The 25,391-nt window shown below is 36.9% G+C and overlaps 1 protein-coding gene across 1 annotated transcript; it reads right to left on the reverse strand.

Moving 5' to 3' along the window:
• Positions 1-4,083: 4,083 nt before the first annotated feature.
• Positions 4,084-12,916, reverse strand: LOC131078496 (NAD(P)H-quinone oxidoreductase subunit M, chloroplastic). The gene is made up of 2 exons (XM_058016218.2): positions 12,428-12,916; positions 4,084-4,391 (listed from the first exon to the last, which is right to left on the reverse strand). Exons 1-2 carry the CDS (start codon positions 12,863-12,865, stop codon positions 4,206-4,208), a joined length of 624 nt encoding a protein of 207 aa, XP_057872201.2. The 5' UTR covers positions 12,866-12,916; the 3' UTR covers positions 4,084-4,205.
• Between the last annotated feature and the right edge of the window lie 12,475 nt (positions 12,917-25,391).

Here is a 25,391-nt window from a genome sequence, read left to right on the forward strand (position 1 = left end):
TTGAGGCCATACATCGCTCTCTTCAACCTACATACATGAGAATCCCTCCCATGCACTTTAAAACCCTCTAGTTGTTCTATGTAAATCTCTTCCTCAATCACTCCATTGAGGAAAGGTGTCTTCACATCCATCTCATGTATCCTCCAACCCATCTGCACTACTACAGAAATGATAGCCATTATTGATGAGTACCTGGCTATCGAAGCAAAGGTCTCGTCATAGTCGATCCCTTCCTTTTGAGAAAACCCCTTAGCCACAAATCTTGCTTTGAACTTTTCCACACTACCATCTGCAGCATGCTTGACCTTATACAACCATCTCGACCCTACCACGGACTTGTTTTCGGGTCGTGGCACTACCTCCCACACGCTATTCTTCATAATGGAAGAATACTCTTCCACCATGGCATCCCTCCAAACCTGATTCTTAGATGCCTCCTGAAAGTTGGAAGGCTCCACCTCAATCAGTTCACTCATGAGTGTCATATAATCAAAAAAACGTTTGGGAGCCTTTCTCTGTCTGACTGGATCTTTAGGATTACCAACATACTCTTGGGCTTCTCTCACTGGTTGCTCAGCTACCTTGCTTCTCCTTCTTCTTGTGATAGGAGTCTAAGGCTGAGGAATACTTTGTTCCTCCTGTTGATCAACTTGCTCAACCTGCATGCTTTGCTCTCTAGCTTGCGTGACTGAAGTTTGAGGAATTTGTGCAACCTCAACCTTGGGTGCCTACTCCTCCTCCTGAACCTCTATCAAACTACCAGACTTCTGAAGAGCCCTTCCCTCCTCGAACTTCACATCTTTGCGAACAACTGTTTTCTTGAGGGCAAGAATGTAAACCCGATAAGCCTTAGAAGTTTCACTATATCCCACAAGGATACCCTTCTTTGCAGTTGGTTTCAACTTGGTTCTCTTCTCCATAGGAATATGAGAATACACAAGGCATCCAAAGATGCGAATGTGCCCCAAATCTGGTTTCTTTTCGATGAATGCCTCTTCTAGAGTCAATTTGCCCAACACTTTATGTCAGCTCATATTCTGCAAATACACAACAGTATTGCAAGCTTCTGCCCATAAAAACCAAGGCAGATCCTGATCATGAAGCATGGCCTTGGCTGCTCCAATTATAGCCCTGTTTTTCCGTCCAGCAACCCCATTTTGTTGAGGGTTGTACGGAATTGTCCACTCTTTCTTGATACCTTCCTGAGCACAGAAATCTTTGAAGGCATTCGAGGTATACTCACCTCCATTATCAAACCTCAATATCTTGATCTTCCTCCCTGTTTGGTTCTCCACGAGAGCCTTAAACTCTTTGAACCTACTAAAGACTTTCTTTATTTTTCATAAAATATATTCACGTCTTCCTAGATAAATCATCAATAAAGGTAACATAATATTCATATCCACTCAGGGATCCTGTTGACATGGGCCCACATACATCTGAGTGTATGAGATCCAAAATTCCTTTAGATCTAGTATTGCTGCTTTGAAAATTGGTCTTAGCATATTTCCCAAGAACACAGCGTTTGCACAACTCATGCTTATCAACCTTCATTTCAGGCAGCCAATTTATTATTCCTTTGAGCACATTAAGGGATCCATGGTGAAGATGAGCCATCCTCTTGTGCCACAATTCTCCAAGCCCTTTACTATTACTCACCAACGCATGTGTTGGTTTAAACTGTAACCGAAACAAACTACCATGCCTAACTCCAATCACTTTTGCTACCTTGGAGTTCTTAGGACGAATATAAACTTTGACTTCTTCAAAGGTCACGATGTAACCCTTGTCCTCCAAAGTAGAAACAAAGATTAAATTCTTTGTCATTCCAAGAACATACAACACGTCCTCCACCAATAGAGGTTTTTCGAACTCCCTCTGAAACTTGACCGTGCCAACACCAGTGGCATGGTACTTGGCATTGTCCCCGAGCTCAATGAAGAAATCCAACTTCTTCTCCTCCAACTTGGTGAAATATTCCCGTCATGTGGCAAGAAGCCCCACTATCAATATACCAAACACTGTTGGCAATTGAACTTGAAAGACAGGCAATGAGTGAAAACTCATTCTCAAACCACGCTAAAAACTCTTCCACCTCTACAATAGCTGCAACTTGCTTCTTCAGCTTACCCTTGTTTTTCTTATTCGGGCATTGACTAGGATAGTGACCCATCTGATGGCAGCAAAAACACTTTATCTTACTTAGGTCTTTCTTCTTCCCATCCTTGGAAGATGACCCTTCAGTTTGCCCTTTACTGAATTTATGCTTGCCCTTGCTTGCAAGTGCAAGATTTTTTTCATCATCAACCTTCTTTGTTTGGCCCCCTCGATGACCGCTTTCACGAATTTCCTCCTGGACGAAATCATCCCAAAGCCTCACCCAGTCAGGTAGGCAATCACGACCAACAATGCATTTGACAAACACTTCCTAGTGCTTTGAAAATCCATTCAGGGCTATCCACACCAACTCATCTTCAACAATCGTCTCTCCAATAGCAGTCAACTCATCCCTAACCTCTGTCAATTTGGACAAGAGGTCACGCTCTTGCCTTTTGACATCTTTGTGTTATGCAACTTGTCCTTGAGCATCATCTTACGACTCTGTAGTCGCTCTGATAGAGTTTTGTGAGCGTATCCCACATTTCTTTGGCAGTGTCTTTCCTGGATAGAGGCAGAATCAAATGATCTTTTACTCCATCAAGGATAATCCTCTGAGCTTTGGCCTCCTTGATTTCATGCAAATCTAGGACAATAGGATCATTTGTTGGAGGAGTCACTTATGTCCTAGCATAGATCCACAACCTATTTTCTTTGAGAACAGATGTAATCCGAACCTTTCACTGTAAGAAGTTAGATGCACCCTCGAGCCTATCCTCATACCGAACACTAGTTGCCATTGCAAACCAAGACCCTCGAAGAAGTTGAAAACTGAAATCTGAAGAAATTTGTGAAACAAAACTTGGCTTCGTATTCAAAGTTTAGAACTCTGATACTGTGTTAATTTTTATAACCCAGCAACTGATTAATTGCTCAACAAATACCACAAAAAACAAACTATCTAATTTGTAACAAGTAATACTCTGGATTATTTAATAAATGAACAGCAGAAGCAAATTCAAAAGAAACCAAACACAAGTAACACAGATATACCCAAAAAACCCCAATGCGGGAAAAAACCTGCAAATGTTGAATCTTCTATTCAGCTTAAAGAGCAAACTTTCCTTCGAGAAATCACTTCACGAATCTTCCAATCTCAGAAGAATCTCCTACTAGTTGCTACAACGATCTTACATATATAGCTTTCTTGATGAAAACATCAACTATGCAAAATAAGTGAAACTTTCCTCACACAACACATCCTAAGAGAAACATTCCTTATATGACATGGGAAAGGAAGTTTTCTTACATGACATGCAAACTGGAAGTTTCCTTACATGACACATGAGAAAGGAAACTTGTCTTACACAACTAAGACTATCCACACATAAAACCGTTCTTGGAAATAACCTCACAACTCTAAGAAACATTCTAAAAACAAAATAGAAAATATCCTCTTGCTGAACATCCAACACGAGCTGCACTTAAGCAACTTCCACAATCACACCTTCCGAACTATAGAAAACTTAACAGTCTTAACTCGAGAAAAATGTGTTGTGCAGCATGAGGACTCATTATAGCTCTTTTGATCAATTTTCTCGTGATTTTAATTGATTTTTTCCTGATTTAATTTGCTGAGACTTATCAGATTTCTGCCAACACAAAATGGGCCTGCCAAGTCCAAGTGAAGTTTGTGTCTTGAAACTATGGTTAGAATGCACTGCGCTTAAAAAGTTCATCCAATATTGATAGATTTCCCTTAGATGAACCAGCAGCCATTTTATCCAAGGATTAGTATCAGCTAAGTTCATTGAATTGTTTACCCACCTTTTGTAATTTTATGTCGTTTTGACTATATATTTATCTTAACAGTATCTTTGATCTCCCAGGTATTCTACGGGTTGTTTACTCAGGCAAATCAATTTTGGCAATATGTTTAACTTTCACGCTGGTTAACAGCGAGCTAGTCTATGTGATGACCCTGAGTAAGCTCCTATTCTGAAGAAACTTTTGTGTTGCTTTCGAGATTAGGTAATCACAATTTCATATAGCACCGTACATTATACACATCATACAACAAAATAACAGGAGTACTTCAGTCCACAATGCTAATTTGCATCTTCTGTCATGGAAACGTCCATTTCATCCATGTTAATACGAGGCTTCCCCATGCTAAAGTTTAGAACCCGAGCATTTAAATTATATTTGATCTCTCCATCTAAAAGCAGTTTCCTTATATAGTGCTCCACATCTGAACCTATCAGACGAAGTGTATATTCTGTCAGTGGTGCTCCCTGCAAAAATAAGCATATTGCCATCAGTAAAGTATTGATAGATTAGAAATTTCCTCTTGTATCAAAGTTCTGATGGACAAATTATCCAAGGTATGATTAAGAAAAAACACTTTATCTGATTTAGGCAAAACCATATAAACATGATAATATTGAAAATCGGGATACTTAAATTGCTTAATAAAGGTTAGTCCAGGATAAAATCAATTAAAATCTGCAATAATGAAAAGAAAGAAGAAATATACGAAATTAAGTGCATTCTATCCTCAAAATTAGCTGTGAATGAATATTTACAGCTTTCCTCAGAGAATGTTTATCCCTACGACGAGCATCTAGCATACGTGCATCTCCTAAAATATAAGGTAAGATGACTCAATGAAAGGAAAAACCCAAGTTGAGCACAAAATACAGTAATTTTCAAATCAAAAGAAAGGCTACTAAAAGCTTGCTAAAAACATATTATTTGCGAAAGAAAAATGAAGAGATACTGATTGAGAGTGCTTCTAAATATAACTGGGGGATCTTTTGCATCAATGTTTTGGATCATACTCTATATAGTTTTCCTATCCTAATGATGGATCAAAAATCACCCACACAATTACATTCAGAAGCACTCTCAATCAGCTATGTGGACTCTGGAAATATTATGTCTCATATGAAAAAGATACTGTTTAGGTAAAATAATTGGACAGGTTTGAGAAAAAATTCATATTGTATTTGTATTTCCACCAGTGATACAGTAATCAAACTCACCATAATCAGTGAATCCTGAAGTGAGCAGACTTGGGCAAGTCCCAGAGACTTGGACTTGACAAAGACTTTGCCATCTGATTGCAATAGTGAAAAAACACGACTGGTAGATGGATGCTTTACTATAAATTGCAAACTGGCAATCACGTGCCCTAGTTGTTCGGCAAAATGCCAAAAACACTAACTCCTCCTGCAAATGGGACCTCCTTAAGCAAAAACACGACCTCCTACAAATAGAACCTCCTTAAGAAAAAATGCAATCTCCTCAATTAAAACGTCAAACTTTGACTGGAAATCATGTGTCCTTCCTTTCAAACACAAATACAAATCCCTGCAAATTGCATCATGATTTTTGGTTGCAATTCTGTTTCCTTCCCTGCATAATAAAAGCTTTAAATCCTGCTCAGACATGGAAATATGACCATCTTATTTTCATCCTGCTCATTAAAACCCTAGATGGTCATCTCTTGAAATCCAATTATTGACTTAGGAATGAAATCTTGCGTCTTATCTTTGACAATACGAAGTCTTCAAAAAAAGTCCTAGTAGCTAAGTTAGCCAATTCACTAACTTAATTGATCTGATTTTGGGTTATTCCTGCTCAGATATGAACATCTTTTCTACATGGTGCATAATAAAAGCTGTAAATCCTTAGAAAATCTATATATTTCATGGTTCTCTGATTTTTCAATTTTCCAAGTCAAAGTCCAAGTCAAAAATCAGCCAAACAAATCCAAGCCATGTCGAGTCTTGTAATTATGATTTGCAGAGAGAAAAGGGTTTAGGGAGAGCAGGAAACGATTTGTCCAGTTAGGTTCATTATTGTGTATTTGCATACATTAAATGAGGGCTTTTAGCAAGACAGAGAGAGGAATGATTTATTCAATTTGGGTTCATTATTGTGTATTTGCATACATCAAATGAGAGCTTTTAAGATTGACCTGGCTCATGTCGACCCAGTTACCAGTACCACACTATATCATATCAAATGTTATCGAGTTGCCATCACTACTCTGTTGTCTCAGAGAAAGAAAACATAAATGTTAATGGTCAAGAATACATAATAACTATGATAATGATATATCAATGACATTATAAAGAGCAAGACACTTTCTTGATCTAGCTTGTATTTCTTGTCTCATCTCAGATCACACATCTGTTAGTTTTCATGATCAAATTATCCACAATAAACAGAAAACTAAAGTTGCACAGTAAATTATACAAATAGAGGATCACACAACACAAGACTACCCTGGGAAAACCTCCCTCTAGGAGGAAAAACCCAGCAACAACAGATCCTCAGATCTGATTATGTTATATTGAATTGTAAGTACAATAACAACCCAGCCAGGGCACAATTATCAGCTGAAATCAGACTTATCTCATAACCACCGATTTGTGTGTGATTCAAGGGCTTCAGCTTGTTTGCTATCTTTGCAACAGACTGTAGTATTTCGCATCACCAACCGAAGTGTTCTGCAGCACCTTCCTTGCTGACCTTTGGAGGAAGAATTCGCACTATAAGGAGCAGAGATATTTCGCACCTCTCAAATCAGACTAATTCGCATGAATGTGAATGTGTGTTTAAGCCTTGCAAGTGGCTGGTATATATATGAGATTCATCTTTTTACTTATCTCTAAGTCGGCCCATTTAACCTTGGGCGCTAAAACCATTTTGCATATTACAATGATGTGGATAGGTCCACACATTTGGAGTGTATAATGCCGTTAACTTCGTACATTCCAATATAGGGTCGGCCCTCTAATGTTTCTTTTATGATTGGCGTGTAGGAGATAAAGGGGCCAGCCCTTTGCACATAGAGATAGGGCCCAGCCCTAGTTACACGCTTCCTTAATGAAGCAGGGCCCAGCTCTATAAGGATTAGAACACCATTGGAATAGGGCCCAGCCCTATTTGTTTTACACATAATTACAATAGATAGGGCCCTGCCCTATAAGGATTCGGATGATGCCTTAAGGCAATCCGAATCCTATTTATTTTCCTAACCTAGTTACAAAATCAACACTCCCTCTTAGCTAGGGAGGAAAATAAATACATAACCAAATTCACATGGACAAACCCATGGTATGAACATTTACAAGGTTTAGGATTAGGGCCCAGCCCTAATAGTTCAATCAATATACAATTCGTGATTTGATCACGCAATTACATTACAATGAACCTTTACATGATCTTCTCTAGCAATGCCTGCAGAGGAAGAAACCAACGCTTCACACTTTCCTGAGAACCTACATATAACACCATTATCTTTCATATAACACCATTATCTTTCATCATGCACATCTACAGAGGATGAAAGAGATCTTTCCATATGCACACCTGCAATAATTAATACTCAAAGATATATATAACCATAAATCATGCACAACCGCAAAGGATACATAAACTTCTCCCAGAGAAGGACAATCTGTCACCTTGCACACCATAGAGGGTGAACTCACCTTGCACTCCGTAGAGGGTGAGAAAAAACCGCCACCTTGCACTCCACAGAGGGTGAGAAAGAACTGCCACCTTGCACTCCGCAGAGGGTGGGAAATAACCGCCACCTTACACTCCGCAAAAGGTGGAAAGAACTGCCACCTTGCACTCCGCAGAGGGTGAGAGAGAACTGCCACCTTGCACTCCACAGAGGGTGGTCCCACCTTGCACTCCGCAAAGGGTGGATGATACACCAAGTGTATCATGGTTAGTATCATCATAAATAAACATTTTGCAATAGACAAGGAATATACATTAGATATATATTATCAATTCCTCTATTAAACCATAATGATTAGAACCCAAGAATGAAATTGAGATATTAAAAGATATCAAGACTCCCTCTAAAACCCTATCTAAATAGAGAATTCACAGACCTAATGATTCATTCTTACTTACGAAGTGGACCCATAGCATCTTAAAAGAGAGAGATGAAAGATAGACTTTCATAATTAGTCCGATGACAAGATCTGATTGAGGGAGGGCTTCTTAGGTCACGCATGAAAGCTTTCTTTAGAGAGACATAATCTGAAAACATTATCTTCAAAAGTAGACATTAGGTTACCTTAGAGACATGATATAGAAAAATGAAACACCAACCCTTACAAACCCTCAACACACAGATTCAGACATATAGATAGAAGACATATACCTATACTCGGATCCTAATATATATACACTATCACTATTCAGCCATGAATACATTGAATATATAAGTGATAGCAGGTATATGATAGCAGAAATATGACAGCAAGTATCAAAATAAGGTAAGTTTTAAGGTAGCTTCAAATCACCTACAACTTCACTTACCTATCTCCCATGAAATAAGTTGAGATTCATCACCTTTGAAGGTTCTAAGATACTAAGAGGATGAGGAATCCATTGATGCAGATGAAGGACCTTGACTGTGCATGTAATCATCTGAAAACCCTAGATCTGCACTTAGAAGCCCAAGCTGTAAATCTGATCATTGCACATGCAAACTTGGCTCTGATACCATGTTAGTTTTCATGATCAGATTATCCACAATAAACAGAAAACTAAAGTTGCACAGTAAAGCATACAAATAGAGGATCACACAACACAAGACTACCCTGGGAAAAGCTCCCTCTAGGAGGAAAAACCCAACAACAACAGATCCTCAGATCTGATTATGTTATATTGAATTGTAAGTACAATAACAACCCAGCTAGGGCACAATTATCAGCTGAAATCAGACTTATCTCATAACCGCCGATTTGTGTGTGATTCAAGGGCTTCAGCTTGTTTGCTATCTTTGCAGCAGACTGTAGTATTTCGCATCACCAACCGAAGTGTTCTGCAGCACCTTCCTTGCTGACCTTTGGAGGAAGAATTCGCACTATAAGGAGCAGAGATATTTCGCACCTCTCAAATCAGACTAATTCGCATGAATGTGAATGTGTGTTTAAGCCTTGCAAGTGGCTGGTATATATATGGGGTTCATCTTTTTACTTACCTCTAAGTCGGCCCATTTAACCTTGGGCGCTAAAACCATTTTGCATATTACAATGATGTGGATAGGTCCACACGTTTGGAGTGTATAATGCCGTTAACTTCATACATTCCAATATAGGGTCGGCCCTATAATGTTTCTTTTATGATTGGCGTGTAGGAGATAAAGGGGCCAGCCCTATGCAAATAGAGATAGGGCCCAGCCCTAGTTACACGCTTCCTTAATGAAGCAGGGCCCAGCCCTATAAGGATTCGGACAACATTGGAATAGGGCCCAGCCCTATTTGTTTTACACATAATTACAATAGATAGGACCCTGCCCTATAAGGATTCGGATGATGCCTTAAGGCAATCCGAATCCTATTTATTTTCCTAACCTAGTTACAAAATCAACAACATCATCCTCCAAGAGTTTGGAAATACGGTTAATGTCAGGTTCATAAGAATGAACATACTTACAACATTCTTCAACATGGAAGAACCAGCAGAGATTTTTATATTGATTAATAAGGTCAATGTATTGAGTCCTTGACCTCAAACTACCTAATCTCATCTACCTTCATAATTACTATATTTGCCAAACACATAATCATCGTGATAAAGTCAGCACTTGCTTCCAAATGTTTGCAAAATTCTGCAAGGATGATCATGTATCTATCAGTAACTTTGCAGCATAGAAAGATGGAAATGGTAAATGAATATGGGGATGAGATGTTCATGCATAGTTTTCTAGAAACCTTGATCTTGAAAGGGAATCAGTCAGTATTATTTTCTGCAAACATTCCCATGCTGTAGGGAAGTGAAATGAATGATTCAGGATTTTATAAATTTGAATTGTAAAGCATGTGAGCAGCAGGTTGAGTGATTATCAGAACTAAATTTAAAATTCAAATATTATATGTAAGAGAATTTTCTTTTAAAAAGTTACGTAATTCAGACTGCCTTAAAGACATAGAAGATCTTTTAAGAAGTCCCATAATTAAATTTATTATTTCGCATGGGATTTGTCCATGGTAATGAAAATGTACTATAAATTTCCACAAGTTTCACTTTTAAGTTCTAACATATGAGAAAGAAGAATTTTACTGGAAAAAAGCATTATTCCTATAAAGCCCATGCCAAGCTTTTTCCTTTAAATTCAACTTCCATATTTTGCAATGTAATTTTCAAAAATTCAAACTGCTACAATAAAATTTCCACAGACCATAAACAGCATCCTCATGAGACAAACAACTAAAATGTCATCACTGCACAATCAGTGACAATATTAAATCATTCAAACTCTGCACATATACCCCCAATACAAACAATATTGCAAGAAAGTTCAGGTGAGGTTTTGCTGTGCACAATAATCTAAATCATTAAAATTTCTCCTCATAATAAAACTGAACCTAACAGTAGCCTCTTCTCAAAATGGTATCGAATGCTGTTACCATAAGTTGTAATAACATACAAGGGATGAGTAAATTATTACAAATATCAAATACAGCCCTTGTCGCACATTCAACCATTCATTTATATTTACGTCTTTGTAGATTAAGCTGCCTGCATTATCCCTATGCTTGAGATTGATCTTTGAGCCTATGAAGTTTTGATTGTGAAACATGCTCTGTTTCATCTATAAAAATCTTGAGTGGCAGGATTCAGAATCACATACAAAGCTTCTAGATACTTACAAGCCATAAACAATCTTGAACTTGAATTTTTTTTCATGCCACCTGAGCGTGTAATAGAAGAAAGTGGAATTTCTATTACCCATCTTATTTTGGATTCTGATCTATGCATTTAGTTATCTTGTAAAGTAGTGATAAGTTTCACTTTTAGCAGCCCAAAATAGACCTCTATATGATCCTTCTTTAACCTAGTTCAAGAGTTATGGTTAGATCTTTTAAATTGTGTTCATCAATTTAAATAGTCCATGGTGCAGTAGTTATGGAATATCACCACTAATGTTTTAGGACATATATTTCTAGCTCTGGAACTTATAGGTGCAGTGCTTGGGTCAATTTAGCCAAGACATGCAGGCAGTTGTTGCATCCATATCATGTCTCGACTCTTTTCAGGGTAAATGAAAATACAGCTTCCTTCAATAAAAAATGTACAGCAAGAGATATTTCAAGTTCTGCATAAAAGAATAGATGATCAAGCTAACTTTTCATGGCATAAGAATAGAAATATATTGTTCCTGCAGATTATTTCAGCACAAAGAAATATATGTATTTCAGAGAACTGTTGGAGATAGAAAAATAGCAAATGATACTCTATTTCTGCATTATCATGGGTAGCGCCAGCCCGTTAAAGATCAATCTTGGGCTATCAAAACAGAAGCCTCTCCATCTTATTGCTGCACCATGACCCACAAGACTTAACTAGGCATAAAAATAAATAATTTAAATGGAAATCCCTATCAAACTTTGAATACCCCTAAGGCTTAAGCTTATAAGCCACATATAAGCATATTACCACTGCCCTGAAGCCCATTGAACAGCGACCAAACCACAACTAAACTGTTAACAGGCTTATGATAAATTGATGAGTTATTTACCTGCCAGCGGAATATGCCAAGTTTTGTTTCAAATCCGTGATGTTACTGTGTTAGGTACAAGTAGCCGAAAACAGAGAAGATAATATAAAAGTCTTCCATCCTGCACCTTTATTCTCTACCATTCTGATTACCAGAAAATTTGCATTGCTTTTCCCTAATTGGCCAAGTTTTTACTATTTTTGCAAAAACTAGATTCTTGATACGGAAAATCTCCAAAATTAGAAAACTTTCCAAGTATTGTATACTTATTACATATAATTTTCTGGAATCTGGACCGAGTATGTAATACTTGGGCCATTCCTACGATGGCCCAATTTTCATGAATGATAATTCCTTCTACAACTGAAATCTTTATGAGCTTCAATGGCCCACTTTGCACTCATTGCATCAAGTTATGCTCACAGGGATGAAGAGATGGTACCTGAACTCCTTATTGTATACTTACAAAATATAATCCAATCAAAAAATCTCATCCACTCATGGATGCCCACCATAAAATTTGCTGGAGAACACATGCATGCCCATGATAAACTAAAACTATTTTCTCTTGAAACACTCAATGATGCTCATGTATAAAACCAAATTTAACTTGAGAGAAAATTTTTCCAGTTCAATCCCTAAAAAACGGATGTTTAGTTAGGGTAGTGATGTCTTTTTGGGTGGTGGGTACTTCTGAAAATAATTTTTTTTTTTTTTTTCGGCAAGGAGACAAGTATTTTGCTGTTCAATTGAAACAAGCACGGATGAGAGACTAAGAGCGAGCAAGCATACCTCATAGTGATCGACCAGCTCTGAGAAGTAATCATAAACCTTCTGGCATTTATCCTCAGGCCATACGAACTCATTGGTGGGATCCAAAATCAAGGTCAGTTTGTCTGTCTGAGTCTGATCAAAGGCTTCAGTGACAGGGTCAATGTAGGCTGCATAGATCCTCACATGACGTGTAACAGAGCTCAGCCATTGGCCACCCATTTGCCTCGACATCCCCTTGTTCAGTGTCGGTTCTTGGAGTGTATCTTCTTCTGCTCTTACACTTAGGCGTATTTTCTTTCTTGTGTTCAATCCCAAGCGAATGGAAGCTCCTTTAGATGAATGAAAGGTTGACAGGAATGAGGAGGAAGACAACCCACATGCAGGAAGAGAAGGGTTCTTGAGAATTTGGGTCGAAGCTGTAAGTGATGATGCAGAGGTGAAATGGGTGGCAGCCATGGCTCCTGAGGCAAGGATTCACTATCCAACATTTTGCTGTGACGGCATTTCATTTAAAATCAAAAAAATTGTAAAAAAAATTGTAGTGTCGCTTTCGCAATTCTTGATCTGATAGCGATTCACAAGATATTTAACGGTATGCTTAACTCACAGCTCCAATCATTATTATTATTTAATGACTTACCACAACATTTTAATTGTTTACATTATCTATTTGTTTGTATTTTAATAATTATAGTTAGCAGTTTTCAAGTTTGGTTTTTATTTGGTATAAGCTTTACTACTTTGCTAGGGTTTTATGGTGACTCTTTTTAGTTTGTTAGGGTTTCATGGCGACTTTCTTTTATAATTCATTCCATTTATCAAATTTTAATTATATTAAGTATTTTATAAGGTTTAAAAGTTTTATGGAATTTTACAATGTAATTTTATATTATAATCAAGTTTTGATGAATATAATAAATATAATAGTTTAATTCAGAATTTCTAGATTATAGTTTAATTTAAAATTCATAGAATATATGATAAATTTCATAGATCTTAAAATTTAGAGAATAAAAGTATTTAGTTGATTTTAAAAGATGATAATTATTTAATGTTTCGAATGTCAGTCTTAGATGTATTAAAAGTAGAATGATGCATTAAGTCATTTAGAAAAAGGATTTCAATATTGGGAGCTACAAATTTGATTATGTTTTCATGGAAATGATTCTTGATTGTGGATTTGACCTTTTTATGTAGAAAAAGTTTTGTTGTCTTTAGATCTTTTGTGCTTGCGAACAAAGATTCATGTGTATTCATACTTGCAATATAAATATATGGTGATGTTTGCTGGTGCTCCAAGGTAGTCTCTTGACAACTCTAAAAAATCATCCACAATCAACTCTTAGTTAATATTGAATCAATTCCTCAAATGAAATCCATGATCAAGTTCACAGGGGCTTCACTAACTAGACAATATTATATCACATGTGTTCATATTGTGGGGTTTAATATCTCGAAAATCGAAAACTATATATTGCCTATTTGGTGAAAATGGGGGGGTTTTTTATTCGGGCAATGAAAAAAATACAATATTAGGTGAAAATAGGGGGGGGTTTAATTCGGGCTATGTATTGGGAGGGGGTGACAAAAAAGGAGTATAGGACAATATTTTTTGAAAGTAAGGGGATTCTTTAGTATGTCATGATTGCACGTGAGATAACCCAGGATCACTAAGTGAAGCTCGTGTGATCAAGTTGCAATTGCATTTAGGTCCTTGAAGAAAGTGGGTAAATCTACATGCCCCTCTCTATAAAACAAAGGGGTCGTACTTGAGATGATATGGGAAAAATATGAAGGAATGAGCCACATGGTCTAGCATGTGTGAGGATAACCCAACATTTTGTTACTAATTATCCCCCATTCTATCTTACCAAACTTGTAGCTAGGATCTCAAATCAATAGATGTAACACTCAAGGATGAACGTTTTGTCACTAATGATATTCTCTTGGATGGCTCACCAAGGATATATCAAATAAAATACTTACATTCTAAAAAAGAACATCTAAACCTATACTTGATCTTTAAGTGGAAATTCAACCTAGACCTCAAAGAGTAGATATGGCTAAAGATAATTTAATTGGACTAGTTACCTAATAGATTAAGGTGAGAGAACAAAATTACCTGAGTATATATATGGATTAGACATAAACCTTTGTCACATGTGAACTATAATGTTCTCAAAGATCCCAAAAATCTAGTTGTAGCTTCACTCCTCACAACATTCAATAAAATCAAGGGACACCAACTAGAAGAGATTTTTTCTACCACCACAACCCTTATATTAGCTTGAAAAAAAATTGTATTTATTTTCTAGGTATAGATCTACCAAACGCATGCTCTTATCATTAAAGAATAATACATGACTAACACAAGATCAACAAATGTGACCCCACAAGTGTTAAAATGACTACCCCATAATCATGATACTATATTATGGTGAACGTTCCCTAAGTGAGACTTAAACCCTTCATCAAGATTTACATGCAAAACACTAAACTTAATCACACCACAACTGACACCAAATCTTGCATAAGTGACACCTAGAAACACAAAAAGGTCCAAAGGCTAACCAAAAAGCCCCTATTGTAGATAGGAAACTAATTTTTATGACACAAAAAAAGGCAATGCCAACTAAACCAATGAAATGAAACTTGTCCACCTATTTTACATCTTTAAGTGTGGAGCTCCCTAGCCTTCACCTAGTCGTATTCACAATGAAGTTCGTCATGGACCAAGGAATGATAAACCAAATAAACATTACCCAACCCATAACACCATCAATTCCTTCAGTCAATTGATTTTCAAAAATTTCCCAAATTGACAATCCAATTTGAACATCAAGTAGAGTACCATGCTTTCTTGTTGTTACTTATTCATGGAAAAATAGCCAGGGACCACCTAAATAATGGTCAATAAAACCTACAACCATTCCACATTTAATTCTAAGCATACCTATGGCTTCTTGAATCAACCAAGGAATGACACAAATCCACCTAATTTGAACTACAATTCTTCAGTGGTACCTATATTGTAAATTGAATGCACACCTAAGGTGACAAAAGATACATCCTTGATTAATGTACTTACAACCATAAAATATTCTCTAAACTTATTGTTCACAAGAAAAGCATGTACCTGATAAACATAGATGAGATCTAGAGTTCTCATAAAAAAATTAACATGTTTAAATTCCCTAAGAGACTAATAAGTGAGATTATATTCAATGAAATTGATGGTGTAAATACATAAAAATAGATACAAATGTGCACTATTGCACCACCCTAAAGTATTGATGACTTCACACAACATAATTCTTGAAAATCACTTAAAGTACACCAACTCTATGCAAGATATCTTAAAACCACATGGTGTCAAATATTCTAATTACTACATATGTGTACACTGACTAGATGCCACCACATAGAAACATAAGGCACAAGTGACCCAAAAACTAATTGTATGTGTGCCCTTCTAAGCCCACATCAAACACCTTGAGTACAGTAGTACCATATTTGAAACCTTAGTAGCAACCCATATTTGAAACTGTAATGGTGAGAAAATTAGGGTTTCACAAGTTATGCTTTGTAAACTAGGAAATAACCTAACTTTCACATGAATTATAGTAAAAGGAGGATAAACATAATAGATCCAACCTTAATTCTATTAGGGAGAGGGTTAAATGTTGATTGAAGTCTTATTCCCCTTTTGTTTGAGTTGAAAATGCAATTGAAATCGTAAAGTTGAATCTAGGGCAAGTATTTGATAATTTGAAGTAAATTGATGAAAACTAAATGTTGTATATGTCTAACGTAGCTACAAATAGCGATATGGACAAAAGAAGATATTTAAAATCTATACCGGAAACTTTAGCCTAGTTTTCTGGGACTAAGTAGTAGAGACTTGTGCTAGTCCTCTGAATTTTGCTCCATCAAAAGATGAACCTATTTATCATCATCAACTTTGTCAGAATATTTGAGTACAACTCTTGAATCAATTCCCTACACACAGAGAGAGAGGAAAAAGTGTTGTGAATAGGGGTTTTTCGTGGGTCAAACCTTGGTTTAGGAATTAACCTTAAAATTGAAATAGTAATTAAAATGGCAACTGCATCATGATACTTTCTTTTTGAGGGAAAGGCCAAATCTGAAATGAAATGTTTTTAATTGAAATGTATACCTTGATGAATCTTGCTTGAATCCTCATTACTTGTATTTCCAGAGTAGGTTGACACGGGGTCAAATTTCTTGCTCACATGAGGTGACTATTGTGAGGACCAAATTTGGGTCCTCAATGAGAGGATCAAGGTGCCAGGTGCCCTGGTCCTAAGAATCGAGACTTAGATTTGGGGAGAAGACAAGGAAAGTGTGTTGCAAGGTGCACACCCTTGGTCTTTGTGCAACACAAGCGGTGGGTTTGCAACATGGCTTAACCGCCTCCAATGGATTCTATGTGTCTGGTGGTTGTAGTGGGCATTGACAGGTCGACCTTTTGGTGCAATGGCAATTGTACCCAACAAATGGTATTAGAGCTAGGTCATAGGTTCAAACCCTACTTGCGCCGAGGGGGAGATTGTTGCAAGGTGTGTGCCCTTGGTCTCTATGCAGCACAAGCAGTGGGTTTGTGACATGGCTTAACCACCTCCCGTGGATTCTTTGTGTCTGGTAGTTGTAGCAGGCATTGACAGGTCGACCTTTTGGTGCAACAACAATCATACCCAAAAAGGTGATGAAATTACAAGTTTGGTAGGTGGTTTGAGAAGAATCAAAACATACATTGCGCATCGAAAGACGAAGCATCAAGGTGGGGTCTAGGTGAGAAAAAAATTATATGCAAATATAATTTATGTTACATTTAGCCCCCACTTTAGAGGAAGTATGAGACTAAACATACTCATGGTAAAATACAAAGTCGCATTGAAAATATTTCACCAAGATATCAAAGAGTTAAGGAACACCAAGCCCTTAGGGACTTTAGGATCTTACTACTCTAATATTGAGATAAAAGGGACAACACATGAGAAGGAAAGAGAGATCATGATTGCATTGGGCTAGTGAGATTTGCTTACTATGAGTCATAAAAAAGAAAAAAATACCAAATTACAATGCAAAAGACTCAATTTGTAAAGTCAGTTGAGTATCAAAAACATTTCATTGTGTGTGCATAAAGTGTAACATTGAGTGGAGTGTATGCCCCCACATTAAAGCGATTGCATATGCCTTATCAGGTGCAATTGCTTTAAGGTAGCATGCATCCAACAAACAAGAAAATTACCACGATGAGACTCCCCCAAGAAAGGACAAATCAAAGTATAATGGTCACAAAACATATAGTAAAAAGCACATAAGGGATCCACTAACTTTGGGGTCAGTATGCTCTTATGATAAATAATATATATCAAGAACATTTGTATTGAATTGACCTCATCCCACAAAGGTAGTGGAACCAGAAACACAATGTAAGAAGAGCACAAGAGAGGACAAACAAATGTCTTTTTGAGTCAACAAAGGAGAGACCAAAAACAGATCTCAACGCTTTGCATTGTCCCCAAGTAGACAACACAAGCCATATTTATGAACAATAGGACATGTACAACATATAGAAGAATGGAGATACAAATAGAAGAATGTCACAACAGATTAAACCTCTTCATTACACTGCACCAATGGAGTAACAAGGGTCATTCAAAGAGAACCTAACATAACATAAAAACATATCAAGTAGCACAACACAGGAGAAGCATATTACAAACAAGAAAACACATAAAAGAGAATCTATGACATGAATGAAGATAGTCATGATGAATACTACCAGAAGCTGAGAGGGGGGGTGTGAATCAACATATACAAAAACTTGATCGCATAAAGTTACTTGAACAATGGCATTTATCGAAACACTTATGCATGAAAGTAAATAACTGAACCATCAAAAACATCCACAAAAGAACACCAAGATTTTTACGTGGAAAACCCAAACTAGGAAAAACCATAGTGAGAATCAAACTCACAATATATAGTAACTGTTTACAATGATTGAGGCTACCAACCAAAAGAGCTCACTACTCTGAACTTGCAAACTAAGGTGCACAACCTTAGGCAAGATACAAGATAAAGACTTGCACAACTAAAGACCACTTCTTTAAGACAGGATACAAAGCAATTGTTCAAATATAAAATGAACAATAGACTAAATGGTATACAAAATAGCATCTAACAAAATGTGGATAACAATTCACAACACAATACTCGTCTATCAGCTCTACAATACATCTGAAGCTTTGATTCTTTTCAATTTCACATTATAATCGCACTACACACCTCGCCAAATTACTTACTTCATATTCATGTGATTCACATATATTGTCACACACCAAATACAATTGATCTTCCCATTATATATAAATTGGATCAACAATAATCTCTACTAGGTCGGCCAAAAGAAAAGTGTAATGTGTACATAACATCAACCTATAGGAAAGGGAAATGGAAACTAAGCAGGAGAAGGATAAGGAGAAAATGAGAAGGGATCAAGATAAAGATGGAGATGGGATTATTTTGGATAAACTCAAAAACCAGTCTGAGGCTCGAATGGGTTTTGTCAAGTGGGTATATGAAAGAATCAAGAATCTCGAAAAAATTGATAAGCAACAAGAAGAGAAGGGAAAGAAAGTTGAAAGTAACCAGGAGTAGTGGAAAAAGGGTATTGAGGATAAAGTGGAGAAGCTGGGAGCTCATATTAGTAATCTGGAGGAAGGAAAAACAACCATGAAAAACTTTTTGGTTATGATTCCGGATATCCTTACCTCTGTGACTAAGAATATAGAGGAAATCGCCAAGTTCCTTGATGGCTCCAGCACTTACAAACCTATTGTGGACCTAGATATTGATGAGGATGCTATTGAGGCAGGGACAGTGGGAAGTGCTCCTGGTGGTGCAGCAAAAAGAACTAGGGCAAGTATGAAAAAATCATCATCCCAAATCATCCAATCACCCTAACATGAATTTGCAAAGAACTCTATAGCATAGAATCATTCAAACAAGCATATGGATTAGAAATTAGATGCATCCAATCATCAAGAACATGAATATACTAAGTCGTATACTTCCACTATATATCTCTTCCAATTCACAACACAAACAACAATATATACATCAAAATACATATCCAGACTAACAACACCAACAACAACAACAACATCTAGACCACATAGGTTTGACATCAATGACAACAGAGACACTCATATGTGCAACGAGTCAAGCAAATAATCCACCTCCCAATCTTGTTTAACATAATCTAGGGATGGTGGACAACATGCAAGAGGATTCGCTACGAGCACATCAAATGGATCTAATGCAAGTACCAAACAAGTACCATTCTTTAAGGATGAATCACTTTGTTTATCACTAGGAGCTATTTTTAATTCTTTTTAAAAATGTGAAGATAGCTCATGATTAATTTCAACAAGCTCATACATATCATTAGAATCAACATTTTAGCATTCATAACAACATTGTCATCATCCATATCATCATCTAGATTAATAAAAATGGGATCTTTAACATGAAAAGAAGTTGAACCATCATTTTTCTTAAGCATTTTTAATTTAGGTGATTTGAGTTGAACTTCCTCATTAGGGTTAGGCGAAGGTTGGACAAATGGGACCGAGTCAACATTTGGTATCTTAGGGGAGGAAATGGTTTGGGAAGAAAGCTTGCAAGCCTTAGCACAATGTTTTCATCGGTGTTCTCTCACACAATGATTTTTTTTAGTTTTAGTTGAGACTTGCGAAGGTTGAGGATCAATGGACACGGGCTTCTTTTCTTCCCTTATACGGGGAGAAATGGGAGAAACCCCAGTAAGTTGAGAGAGACTTGATGCCAATTGCTCTCCTTTATAGGAAGTAGGAGGTAGGACTGAGACATATATAGGATGAATAGGAATAGGAACAATACCAAGTCCATTATGAGGAGGAGGAATATCCATGGGTGTAGTGTCTCTACGTTTACTCAAGGCCATGATCATATCATTTTTCCATTTTGATAAGATAAGAAAAGAATGTCATTTTGAGGCTTAAGAAGCGCAAGTTGTTTAGGCCAAAAGTAATCAAGAGTGAAATTTCCATGCTTCACAGTGGGTTGGTAAAGGCTATGATTAATTGTTATAATTGTGCCATTATGAGGGAATTTTAAACATTTATAAATTTTAGAAGGGATGGCTTTCATGGAAGAGAGCCAAGTGTTGGTGTAATTATTTATTCATGTTGGATATAATTACACTTTACTTAAGTTTACTTAGGTACATGCATAACATAGTAGTTTGCATATGAGACACTTAGGGAGATGTGCATACATTGGGAGTGTGTATGTAGGAGATTTTCCACCTTTTATGGTGTGATCTTGTTATTGCTTATCATATCCACTTATTGTGGAGTGATAATTCCACCTTCAGTGGGTGATCCACCTCATGTGGAATAATTTACTATTTCTCCTACCTACCCTTGCATCTCATTGAGCAACATGTCATCATTGTGTGTTCTCTTGTCTTGTAGCCTTGCCTTTATAAGAAGGCTTATCATACATTGTATGTTATGATGATTTGGTTGATCTCTTTTGCATCTTGATAGGAATACAATTTATTCTTGTCATATTTTATCTCTCTTGGCATTATGCTATCTATTGGTCTCTTTGATCTTGGTTGCTTCAAGCATAATCTCACATGGTATTAGAGCGATTGGAGCACCTTTGCATAGCCTTTGGAGAGATTTTATTGCATCTTTGAAGGAGGTCAAGAGGAAGATCTAAGGAGGAGCATTTTATAGAAGCGACCTAGACCAGATCTGACCTCACCATTGCATCCGAGTGGTCGTTTCCATGAATTTTGACTATAAATTTGCCTATATTGGGTGAAAATTAGATTTGAAGGTTTGGAGGAAAATGTTTGCCCAATTAGGGCGATACGGTATGATTTTTTGAAAAAAAAAAAAAATTAAAAAATTTTCTGCCAAAATATTAATTTAATTGTCATTTTATAATATTCGCAATTTTTTTAAAAATATTGTCAAAAGGTTTTATTTTTAAAAAAATCAAAAGTATATACTATATTTTGTGGGGGGGTCTGTGAGATTTTGCGAAGATCAAGAGGCAATGGAAAGCACAAATAAGAGAGAACAAAATAGATGATAGAAATAAATTGTATTCTATCAAGATGAAAAATATGATCAACTGGATCATTAAGCATTCGTTACATACAATGAATATGAGCCTGCTTATATAGGCAAGGCTATATAGATATGTGAGCACACAAACATGACATGTGGCTCAATAAGAAACAAGGGTAGGTAGGAAATATGTGTGGGTAGGTAGGAGAAACAATATAATATTCCACATGAGGTGGATCACCCACTAAATGTGGAGTGTAACAACAAGATCACACCATAAAAGGTGGAAATTCTCCTACACACACTATCCCAATGTGGCACAAACACCCAAGTGTCTCATACCCAAACTACTATGAAATGCATTTCCTAAGTAAACTTAAGTAAAGTGTAATAATATCCATGATGAATAATTATTTACACCAACACCCCCCCTTAAGTGCAACTTAGGGGAATGCACTTAAGTCTACAATGCAACTAAGCAATGCAAGATGGGTCCCGGCTACTAGGCCATGTTAGGTACCCATGTACAAATGAAAATGCATGCAAAACAATGTAATGAAATCTCTCACAAAGTGGGGAAAGAGAGAAAATCCCAATGGGAAAAAACCCTCCCCCAAAAGAGAGATGAAAACATACAAGAGAACTCTCATAGAAGAATGTGAAGGACAAAACCCCATGTGAGGAAAAAGTCCCCCCATATGAGAGAAGAAGAGAAGCTAGGAAGCCCCTCCTCAATGTGGAAGCTGCACCAATGATAGAAGCTCGATGTATGAAGAAACTGCTCCATGAACGTCGAACAATATTCCTCCCCTTAGGAAGAAACAAAACCAAAGGTGTATCCATGAAGTCTCCCCAATCATGAAGGGAAGATGTATGAAAAAAACTCATGATGAAAGGAATCTCTGAAAACTGCTCAAGTGTCCCCATGTCGATGCTGAAAGATACCCCCTCCAAAGATGGTGAACTGTGCCACACTGCTGAAAAAGGCACTCCAAGATTTAGTGGAGATGGATGTAGAACATGTCCCAAAGACTCACATGTCTCCTCAAAACATAAAGAGACCTCCTCAAACTATTGTACATAAGTATCCACAATCATATCAACCTCAAAAGAATGATCATGTAGAGAATGAACAAGAGGGTTAGAGTGTGCCCTCCCAGCAATCGAAGAAGGATCATCTTCATCAAAGAGAAGATGAATGTCATCAATCATGTCTCCCAAATCTGCAATGTAGGATTCCACAAACAAACCTGCAATAGCTATCAAGTAATCATCCCATGAATCTGAAGCTGGAAGACAATGAATATCTTGCTGCACTGAATCACATGAAGGCAAAACTATTGCACTATCCGCATCATCAGGTGCAATAGGTGATGTGATATCAATATGAGGAGATGAAATACAAGGCTCAAGAATGCGGTCACATGTGAGAATCCCTATGTTCAAGTGTCCAAAGTTCTCCTCAAAATCTGAACCATCACAAGAAGTGTGATCATCATGTGTAGAATCATCAAATGTGAAATCATCATCATCAACAAAATCTGAAAAGGAGTATAACTGAGATGCATGATCAACCACCCCAGTCGCAATGATAGCTCTAGTCTCCAAGTCTCGAATGAAAACTGAGTCAGGTGTGAACTCCACAACTCTCTTAGTTGCGCCATGTGTGATTTGATAGATAGAAAGGAGATTATTTGTCAAGTGGGGTACACATAACACATCATTGAAGGAGTTATCCCCAATGTCAATAGATCCTTTCCCAATCACATCCATGTATGTATGATTGCCCATCAAAATCTACGGCATGGTGCAAGGCTCAAATGTAGAGAACATAGACTGTGAAGATGCCATATGATGAGAAGCCCCTGAATCTAGAAGCCATCTCTCTGAATCATGACTGATAGTAGCACATAGAGCTTTTCCTTTTCTTGTCCCAAAAGAGTGAGTCTTCCCACTTGTAGAAGCCATGAATGCTTGCCCTTTTCCTTTTGAATGTGAGGAAGTGGAAGTTGATGAATCATCCTTCTTGTAGACATTAGGCAAATCAATGTTATGTTTTTTGATGATATGTGTGAGTTCATCAATCTTCTTAAAATGGCAACGACACTCCTCATGACCAAACTTTTTACAATAGGCACAAGTAGGTCTCTCCCTCTTTGGTGAGTTATCCCTCTTGGAAGAGGATGAATCTCCTTGTTGTGGAGCAGATGGTGCTTTGTCCTTAGGTTTTGATTGCCATTTCTTCTTGTTTGAGTTGTCCTTTCCTTGATTTCCTTTGTTCCCTTATTTGCCACTAATGCTTAAGACATAGAAGCCTTAAGAATGCCGATGCTTATCAACTTAGTTTGTTCCATCATCAACATTTCATTGAAAGCATCAAATGTAGGCATTGTGTAGCTTGAACCCATTGTCATCCTATGGGTTTGGAAACTAGAAATAAATGCTGCATATTCTTGTGGAAGCTTGCCTATCAAGTTGAATATCAATTGAGTATCCTTCTTATCAATGCCACAATCTTTGAGTTGTGCCCTCAACTCATTTGCCTTAGTGACATAATCTTGTATAGTATCAAAGTTCTTGGGATCCAACATGGTGAGATCACTATCAATTTGATATCCCCTAATCTCATCAACTTGACCATACAAGTCTTGAAACTTTTGCCAAACATCCTTGATTAGAGTACACTTCTCAATATGAAAAATGAGATCCTTTGATACATACTTTCTTAAGGTACCAATTGCCATGATATTTTTAGTGAGCCAATCCAAGTGACCAATTGGATCAACCTTAGGATCAGTGGGAGCAACAATAGTTCCATCAATGTAATGAGTTAGTCCTTTTTGCATAAGTTTACTCCATGCATCAATTTTCCAAGTAGCATAATTATGATGAGTTAAGAGAGGAAACTTAGAAGAACCCATAGCAGCAAAAAGGAAGGAACACAAGAGCACAAAAGAACAAGAGACACCCCCCAAATTCACTCAATCAAAGTACCCCCCAAAATAATGATTTTGGCACTTTATATGTAGTGCATGTACAATAGGCCACTTGCAAAACAAGGCAAAATGGACTTTTGATTTCAATTTACAACTTCTCAAAATGAGATCTAAGAGACTTCAAAAAATACTGCTAGTGATCTAAACTGAGATCCAAGCAAAATGCAAGTACCAAATATGCCAAAAATGGCCAAATTATGAAAGTACAATTTCTACTTAAAATCACTGCAAATAGATGGCAGATTATGAAAGTAGATGAAAAAATATGTACTTTCAAAAAAAATGGCACCTAAAAAGGAGTCCATATGAGCCCAAATGAAGCCTCCAAAGTTGTAAAAAATGGGATTTCGCGATTTCTGAAAAACCTGTATCTGAAAATCAGAAAAATTTTGCACCATTGTCCAAATCATGAAATTCTACCCCAAAACAAAAAAAATTGCTCGAAAAAATGAGTCCAGATGAGTGAGATATCGCTATTTGAAAAATGCCTGCAAAATTATAATTTCTGGAAAATTTCTGCCGCAGCGTCAAACTTCAAATGCCTCTAGATTTGGCCTCCGAAGTCCCATTTGGATGAAACAAAAGGCAAAACTGACTTTCTTGGACCTCCTCAATCCAATGATGACCTCAGATTTGATCCATCAAGCTTCAATAATAACTTGCAATAGAAAATTCTAAAATTTAAACCTCAAATAGCATCAAATTTCATTCAATTGGCAAATCAATGACACTCTAATGGCTCTAATACCATGTGAGATTTTGCCAAGATCAAGAGGCAATGGAAAGCACAAATAAGAGAGAACAAAATAGATGATAGAAATAAATTGTATT

This window comes from Cryptomeria japonica, chromosome 7 (assembly GCF_030272615.1).
Source record: "Cryptomeria japonica chromosome 7, Sugi_1.0, whole genome shotgun sequence".
NCBI classification, from domain to species: domain Eukaryota; kingdom Viridiplantae; phylum Streptophyta; class Pinopsida; order Cupressales; family Cupressaceae; genus Cryptomeria; species Cryptomeria japonica.